This window comes from Seriola dumerili, unplaced genomic scaffold (assembly GCF_002260705.1).
Source record: "Seriola dumerili isolate Sdu_G_001 unplaced genomic scaffold, Sdu_1.0 BDQW01000017.1, whole genome shotgun sequence".
Classification (NCBI taxonomy): domain Eukaryota; kingdom Metazoa; phylum Chordata; class Actinopteri; order Carangiformes; family Carangidae; genus Seriola; species Seriola dumerili.
In genome coordinates this window covers 15,084,466-15,094,055 of record NW_019174272.1, presented here as the reverse complement: position 1 = coordinate 15,094,055, position 9,590 = coordinate 15,084,466, and the positions used below count along the sequence as shown (strand labels likewise).

The 9,590-nt window shown below is 39.0% G+C and overlaps 1 protein-coding gene across 1 annotated transcript; it reads left to right on the top strand.

Moving 5' to 3' along the window:
- The first annotated feature begins 3,636 nt into the window (after window positions 1-3,636).
- Window positions 3,637-8,184, top strand: LOC111230522 (frizzled-1-like). Its single transcript, XM_022757284.1, has one exon. It carries the CDS (start codon window positions 3,993-3,995, stop codon window positions 5,652-5,654), a length of 1,662 nt encoding a protein of 553 aa, XP_022613005.1. The 5' UTR covers window positions 3,637-3,992; the 3' UTR covers window positions 5,655-8,184.
- The last annotated feature ends 1,406 nt before the right edge of the window (window positions 8,185-9,590 follow it).

The window sequence follows — 9,590 nt, the reverse complement described above, 5'->3', positions numbered from 1 at the left end:
GGAATGGTTGGAGTTCACAATCTCTTCAATGGTAGTGAGTCACAACCACTTCCTGGTGTACAATGCTGATAAATCTGAATTAATTATGCATTGATAGTACTCATAGTTACTGAAAAATTAACCGGATTGTTAAATTGTGGATGATTTATCTGCGCTAACGAGGTATAAAATGTCAATATTGACAAACATTTAAGCATTTATATCTTTATGCATGTTGCTACGCATGGCCACTTTGTGTGACAGGTGGCTGAACGTGTGGGCATTTAATCGCCACAAACCAACATGCACCAAAGTCTCAGCTCCACACACGCCCCACCTCTTTGCCCATTTTTGGATTAGCTGGGAGTTAGTTGGAGTCAGACACTGGCCAAAATAGTGATGGTGGAGCAGCTCACTGTGAGCTTCAAAACCGCTTTTCAGAATCCTGTGGGTGACGTCACAGAGGCTACATCCATCTTTATATAAAGTTTTTGGTTTTCTTTCACTTTTCAAGAAAAACTATCCTTTAGTTAGACATTGCATTTAGTCACAGATGCCAGTTAAACAAAGGCTTACTTGTAGGTGAGGAGGAGGAAAATCTAGCATTCTTTGTCAATGTGCATTTTACACTACTTGCTTCTTCCCTCCTGATATCAGACAAACAGCTACAGTGTTGGATGGAATGTGTTGCTCTCATCGTGTCTGCATTACAGATTGTATATATCTTTCCACCTTCTGCTGATTTCACCCTGCTCAGTAATAAATACATTCTTTGTGTGAGGGCTGATTACAGGAAGTTATGTCTTTACTGGTGCTTGGAAATGACAGGAAATACGTTCTCAAGCTGCATTCTTCCTGCACATAGAGAAGTGTTGTATCATGCATACTTTATTTCAGGGGAGTAGATTCCAATTCATGTGAGAGATTAACACTGTGAGGTATGGAAGCCCAGAGACGCAAATGACAAAAGAAAATACTAAATCTGATCTAAATTGTTTTCTTGTTTAAGATTTCTTCACTTTGTATTCATACAAATAACATGTCTAGTTGTGTTTTAATCACACTTTTTGAATGATTCATCTCCTCAATGTTGAAGCCTAGGAGGCAAGTGAAAAAAAGACAAAACGAGTCGGGGAGTTGTTTTGGCCACAAGAGGCTAAAGTGCACCTCTATGCCAGTCTGAATAGGACTAAAAGCATTCATGTTTTCTTCCAGGTCATTTTTAATTTCTTTACTCTATCACTATAAACACGAGGTACATATACTGTATTTTCTTTTAGGACAGCATGTCATGTCTTTGTTTTGATTATAAATGTATTGTAATTGGCACTAATCTGCCATTAGCATTACCCATACTGACTTTACCTTTTAGCCCGCTAGCTAGTGAGTGAAAAACATCAATAACAAACACTTTACCCCTTAGGAGAGGGATGTTTTACCAAATTAAAGATAAAAAAAAAACCCTAAAGAGTGTGCCCCACTCATTTGGACACTTGCTAAGGAAATAGGATAATTTTGTACATTTAATGATAGCTACACACAAAAGAATAGACTCTGTGGATACAATTTGACAATTTTAATTAATATGGTTATGGTATTTTAAAAAATTACCTGCCAAAACTTTAAAAGTCTAGAACAATGATATTTGGAAACCTCTTTTTGTTCTTCACCTGGCAAATCTTTTTTTTCCACCTGTTTCATATCTGAAAAAAATTAAGTAATTCTTAGAAAGATTATCCTGACAAAACCTTATTTTATCTGTTCTTAAGCCATAAACACAGAGAAAACACAATAGATCAGACTTAAAAAATGCATCACCAGATTTTTTTTCTCACTTACCTTCAGAGCTTCTGTACTGAGGAGACTAAATGAGAAGACATAATATTGTGTCTAAAGGCATATGATGATTGAACAGGACTAATTCTGTTGTAAACCTGAATTAATTGACTTGTTTGGGCCATTTGAGAGCAGCAGAAACATCCGCTGTTAATATTAAAATACCGAATATAGCAGCTTTAAATAGAAAGCAAACTATTTTAATAATTGTTTATAATTGCTAAAGTTGTCCAGGCTCCAAATACTGCCAAGACTTTGCCTGTTATTGAAGCCATAATTTTATTTAATTTGTTAATCTTGAGATTATTAGTTAAATATCTTATTATCTTGGTATGATCTTGCTATCTATCTAATTCTCACATTTTTAGACTGTTATTTGATTATCATTGTTATCCTGATACTAGCTCGAACAGAGTTTGCTAATTTTATACCCAATGAAATGAATGGACACCAATGTCATTTATATCTGAAAATGGAAAAAAAGCAGTGAAGATGAAGTTTACATGATTTTTGTAGGTAAGCAGGTGAAACTTGCAAAAACACTGGTAGGGTCCTTTAACATGCTTGGCAGCGCTGTTCGTCAAGCAATCGTGCCAGTAATAGAGCAGAGGTAAGCTGAAATGAACCTCTGCAATTCAGACAAACATTAGGAAAAATGCAGAACCTCTCTAACCCCCATCTGTTAAATCCAACTGGGAGACAGATGGGGGGGGGGGGGGGGGGGGGGGGGGCGCAGAGCAGAGAGAGAGAGAGAGAGAGAGAGAGAGAGAGAGAGAGAGAGCTGTAAAGCCAGTTAAAGTGAATCAGATGAAAAAAGGAAGTTGTAATTGCATGCAGTTGTAGTTTAGCTGAGTATACCCTGTATGCAATACCATATGCAATGTACTACTTTTAGTAAAAAATAAGTGTAATTCTATTTTCTTCCTTTATGGTTTTCACAGCTCTTGATTATAGGTAGAATGTACTTTAGGGTAGACACGGGCCATATCATGACAATGGTGACACTTTGGGAAACTATTTGTTCAAATTATTTATTCAAACAAAACTTTAAAAACAAATTTCTTTATTGGCCTAAAATGTAAAAATGTAATGTTTTATTTTCCTTTTGTTTGATTTAAATCTGTTTTTATTTTTTGGATTTGTATAATACACTAAATATTTTTTACCTCTTTCCATGAAATGATTGTGACAATGTGATTTATTTCATTTCACCTGGGTAATTGGGACACATAATGTAATCATTGCATCTGATTAAAAGTGATTACTGATGCATTTAAATAGGAATAAACAGAGGATTGTGTCTGAAAACAAAATTATTCCAACTTTATGGGCAACAGTGTATATACAAAAGGTCCAAATGTCTGGGTCTCACGGTAGATTGATCTCAAAGGAGACCTGACCAAGAAGACTGCTAAAATATTATTATAAAATATTATTAAAATATAAAAATGTATGTATAAAGTCTAAAAATATTACAAAAATATTAAATAAGATTTTTCTTTGTTAGTCTCACAGTGGGGAAATTAGCAGTATTACAATATCTAGTACTTAAAAAAGATAAATCATATAATAATATAAATATGTACAGATTAGATATGTAAATATATAAATATTACAATTAACTAAAAAATAGCAGCAGATAAGTTATACTGCAAAGCAATAAAAACAACATTCAAGGCTAAGAAAAATGCCACATGCTACAATAGAGCATGGATTACATTCTTTTTTATTGAGTTTTCAAAGCCATTTCAAAACTATTCAGTGCAATTCTGTATCATGGACTTTTATTTAGAAAGTCTGTACCGGAAGCCACTTTGAATCGCGCTGTACTTGACTTCGCTGGGAATAGGAATTAGGTAGAGCAGAACAGGTTTGAAAGGCAGATTGACGCTGTGTTGGGCACACTGAAGACTCCTTTGCTGGAGAAATATGGTTTATTTCGTGGATTTTAGCCGGAGAATCCGAGTTTGTGATTAAAAGCTGTGGATTTTTTGGTCACATTTCATATGAGCTCGGCTCGGTGAGAAGCCGGGGGACGGGACTAGAGAAGAAGCTGCTTTTTACCTTGTAAAGAAACGCCAACAAAGAGCATTCAGGGAAGTAGCTGCTGCCTGGTGAGATAACGCAAGTTAGTTCAGAAACAAATAGAAAGTGCGGCGGAAGATCAATTCTTCAGTATGTTTTACAGCAGGCCGCTCCGCACCGTGTTTACTTTGTTGTTTTTTATTCTCTTCATAAACATGGGGATTTTCGGAGTAAACGGGCAGTACGGCGGCGGGGACCGAGGAATGTCTGTCCCGGAGCACGGATTCTGCCAACCGATCTCCATTCCGCTGTGTACGGATATCGCCTACAACGAGACCATCATGCCGAATTTACTGGGTCACACCAACCAGGAGGACGCGGGGCTGGAGGTCCACCAGTTCTACCCGCTGGTGAAAGTGCAGTGCTCCCCGGATTTAAAGTTCTTCCTCTGCTCCATGTATGCGCCAGTATGCACGGTGCTCGAACAGGCGCTGCCCCCGTGCCGCTCTCTGTGCGAGCGCGCACGGCAGGGCTGCGAGGCGCTCATGAACAAGTTCGGCTTCCAATGGCCCGACACCCTCGCCTGCGAGTCTTTCCCGGTGCACGGCGCGGGAGAGCTGTGCGTCGGCCAGAACATGTCGGACCGCACCGAGTCTGAGGCCCCTGGTCCGTACCCCACCGAGCGCACTCCCTCTGATCCTATCAACGGTCAGTTCAGGTGCCCGGCCTCGCTCAGGGTGCCTCCCTATTTGAACTATCGCTTCCTCGGGCAGGAGAACTGCGGCGCTCCGTGCGAGCCTAAGAGATCCCACGGGATGATGTACTTCAGCGAGGAGGAGCTCAAATTCGCGCGAATATGGATCGGGATCTGGTCCGTGTTGTGCTGTGCGTCCACCTTGTTCACCGTGCTGACGTACCTGGTGGACATGAAGCGCTTCAGCTACCCAGAGCGGCCCATCGTCTTCCTGTCTGGCTGCTACTCTATGGTGTCCATCGCCTACATTGCTGGATTTTTACTGGAGGACAAAGTGGTTTGCAATGACAGGTTTGATAATGACATCAGGACTGTGGTACAGGGCACTAAAAAGGAGGGCTGTACCATCCTCTTCATGATGCTGTACTTCTTCAGTATGGCCAGCTCCATCTGGTGGGTCATCCTGGCTCTCACCTGGTTCCTGGCAGCAGGCATGAAATGGGGCCACGAGGCCATCGAGGCTAATTCTCAGTACTTCCACCTGGCAGCCTGGGCCGTGCCCGCCATCAAGACTATTACCATCCTGGCTGTGGGGCAAGTGGATGGAGACGTGTTGAGTGGGGTCTGCTTCGTAGGAATCAACAGCGTGGATGCCCTGCGGGGCTTCGTTCTGGCGCCGCTGTTTGTCTACCTGTTCATCGGAACCTCCTTCCTCTTGGCGGGCTTCGTGTCCCTGTTTCGCATCCGGACCATCATGAAGCATGACGGCACCAAGACGGAGAAGCTGGAGAAGCTAATGGTGAGGATAGGGATCTTCAGTGTGCTGTACACTGTGCCGGCCACCATTGTCATCGCCTGCTACTTTTACGAGCAGGCCTTCAGAGAGCAGTGGGAGAGGACGTGGATCAGCCAGACGTGTAAGACATACGCGGTGCCATGTCCCATTCAGAACCACCCAAACATGAGCCCTGACTTCACGGTCTTCATGATAAAGTATCTCATGACGCTCATTGTGGGCATCACCTCTGGATTTTGGATCTGGTCTGGGAAGACACTCAACTCCTGGAGGAGGTTTTACACAAGACTGGCCAACAGTAAACAGGGTGAGACCACAGTGTAACGTGGTTTCGCCTCCACTCTCACACAGACTGCTTAGTGACAAACTGAATGATAATCCTCTTTATTATGTTCATTTGATTTGTCTTTGACCTACAGGAGACACTGTATGTTTTTTAATGTACATATACATTTGTGAGATTTTTGTAAGTATATATTTGTATTTAAAGATTTTTAAAATTCTTTTTAAAAAAAACAAACAAACAAAAAAAAACAATACTTTTTCATACTTTGGACATAATGGGATTGTACTTAACCATCACAAATAGCCAGCTGACCATCAAAGAGCCTGAGGTCTCATGACCTGACTCACTGTGGACACCAGTGGGAGCGTTTCACATCGGGTGTGTGCGTCTTTGAATCAGTGAACTGCCTGTGAGCGCCGGGTCTATTCTAAGCAGAGTCCCGTGAAACCCAAGTGCTTCCTCGTGGCTGCCTCTTATCCTTGATTAACTAGCTGCAGCTTGCGTCTGTTGTACAGTGGAGCAGCAGTCGCCCTGGTCTGGAGGGGAAATGTCAGCAGTCTGGGACAAGAGACGGGGCACAGGTTGTGAATGTGAGTCATTGTGACAGATGATCGTGGCCTGTAGCTCTGGCCCTTACAGTTATTACATTCCTTTCCAAATAAAGCACACCTAGGAGCATACCAGTGTTATTGCATGTTTTTATTCCTGAACATTTTATTTTATTGATTTCTAGAAACATATTTTCAGTAAAATATGTCCATCATGAGCTGAGCTTTATTGTGTTTAAATTGTTTTATTGTTGTATTACATTGAAAAGACCCTTCAGTATAACACAACAATAATAAATTTGACCAAAATGAAAGCAGATCCATATAGATTAATTTACTGTGAAACCAGGGGAAGAAAAACATTTTCAAAATATAAAATATTATAGTGTTAAAAATGCGTAGCTGTGATGTAAGTGATTCTAAAACATGTAAACACTTGTATGCTCCTCAACAATGATTCAAAGCAGCATCAGCCTGGTCTGTTTGTATTTTAACAACTCAAACTACCCCTGCAGCCAGTTTCAAGTTCACTACATACAAAGCTGGATAATGTACAAGCAGAAGACGTGTGTGTGTGTGTGTGTGAGAGAGAGAGCACATTTTAAACCTACACCATATACAGTGCATACAGTGTATACAGTGCTATGTAATATCATTGGACACTCTTTGAGCCTTTACAGTGGGTTTTGTAACATAAAAGTAACAAGAAAACCTGATTTATTTTCATGCATTCAATTTAATGAATAGGTAGTGTAAACACAATTAGGTTCACAAAAAGAGTAGAATTAAAATAATTATTGATGAACCATTGATTTGTCATTTGAAAGGAAATGAATTGATTAGTAATTTCAGTAATTTCTCAAGCAAAAGTTGAGAATAATTGCAGTTTATCAGATGTGAGGATTTGAGAATTGGTTGGGTATTTGATCGTTGGTTCACTAAAATAAACTTTTTCAGTACATGACCTTGGGCTTTGGCAAAATGTTAATGAGCATTTCTGTCAATTTTCTGACATTTTTTTGAAAAAAAAAATACAAAATGAGTAAATAATCTTTAGATTAATTAGTGAACCTGCATCACTGTCAATGCAAACTAATGGGTCAAACTGTTACATCTTATGATGTGCAGATCTTTGAATTGGACCAATTTAGATTTTTTTAACTAATGATTTCAGGGTGAAGCATGGGTTTAGGTTCAGAAAACACAATCATACTGTGTAACATGATGCTTATTGACAACATTTAGGCCAAAGTTTATCAATTTTGAAATTAAAATGAAAGATCACACTCTGCTTACTTTATCTGACAGTGCACAAGAGATGACTTGAAATCGAACAGTAAATGCACCTGCATGTGTTTTTTTATTCAGGTTATCTACTTAATTAATCCTCATGGCAAAAAGGATGCAAGTGTGAATAACATATTAGAAATTATAGCAATTTTATAAACATCATCAGAATCAGAAGAATTTCCTTCAGAGGTTGTCCGGAGAGAAACATGGCATTGTAAATCTGGTTCTGTCCAACGGGTGTATATCATGCATACGTCACAAATGTGTGTAACACAAGGTGTTTTTATGTATATATTGTTAACCCTGAGGTTGAGTGTGTGTGAGGAGAATGAGTCATGTGATCATGGTGAATGTAGCTGCTAAGCTCCGCTGAAGGACTGAAGAACAGCTTGCATGTATTCCACTGCAGGAGAAAGGAAACCTTGTGTTGAGATCCAGAGCAGCTGCTGTCACGGCAGCTCAGCTTGGCACACGCGCACACGCACACGCACACGCACACGCACACGCACACACACACACACACACACACATCAGGACTTGTGTTCTTGTCAGACACTCCTCCACACGGTGCTTCCGGTTAATAATAATCCTTTTAATGTGTTGATAGCTCGACAATAGTCATGGCTTTGAAGTAATTTCCTTTGCATTTGCTATGAAGAGAACTTTTATATTTATAGAAAAAATATTAAATATATACACTACATTGATTTGTTTATGAGAATAAAAACAATCTCACCACTGCAACTGGCAAAACTTGTAAAATGTCTTTTTTTCTTTTTCCTTTAAAATTCTAAAGAAACAGAAATCGGCTTGTTTGCCATTAACGAAGAGGTTCAGATTTCTTCAGTATAATATTCGCATACTATATATGCTTTGAAAAAGTCTTTTTAAATTATTCTTACAATCTCACAATTAAATTGTGATTTAATTGAGATGTGGGACAAAACTCATAGTCCTTGTTCTGTGTAAAGATGCATTCACCAGAAGCTAATGACAGACAGATGAACTGGGTCTCTTTGCAGTGTCATGATCTTTTTAGTGTTTCTGGAGAGTTTCATTTGCTGAGCTGCAGGAGAGGGATAATACAGTGTGACTTAATTTACTATCTGAACTCGTATTAACTTTCGTCCATGTTTCAATTAAAATTTTGTCCTCATCTTTTACATTGTGTTAGTGTGTTAGTAATGGAAGGTGAAAAAATAACAGCAACCTTATGAGCATGTAAGTAGACACGTAAAAAGAAAATGTGAACCTGTCATTTAAGTTCTCATTGTTATTTAACTATTAAGTTAAATAACAATGAGAACATCAGGACCAAGTTCACCTCCACCATTTATTAGCCTAGCCTAGATTAGCAAAAAGACTATTGTATTTTATATTATTGTATTATGACTTAAACATGTCACAGCATGCTAATGTTGTAGCTGGTTACAGTGAGGCTATTTTCAGCAGCTAACTGAAATCTTTCCCCCTGAAATATGTTAAAGTGAAAGTTCAAAGAAGTATAAACAACATTTTAAAAGGCTGTATAAGTAGTATAATGAGTAACTAGTACTTTTTACATGAATGTAGTAGAATAAAAAATGTAATATATAATAATATATCCACATGTAATGTAGTGAAGAATTTCAAAATGGAAAAGCTCAAGTACAAGTAACTTCAAAATGTGTTTAACTACACTACTGAGTAATTCTATTCGTTACCTTTCACTGTTGTCTAGCAGTTTTTCTATGTTTTTGCTTTTTGTGCTAAGATAAGCTTTTTGTGCAAACATACCCCAACAGTATGTTTGTACTGAACTGAATTGATATTAATCTTCTCAAGTAACTCTGGTGATAAAACACCAGACAAGCTCATTTTATATATATTTGGAAAATATTTTTAAAAAGAACGAAATAAAATAAGCACATGTAGCTTGTCTTGCTATTAGCTTTTCAGTGGTCTCAGATTCAAACGTTTCTCTAACACCTCTCCTGCATCACTGGCATGCAGCCTAATCCCTGCATGACCTTGTATGTAGTCACACTAATGACCACAGCTCTTAAAAAAGCTTTAGACCCCACTGTGGCAGCCATGTTCATGGGTCAGCTGCCGCTCCACAGGCTGCTTCCTCTTTTATCAGACACACAGATTTTC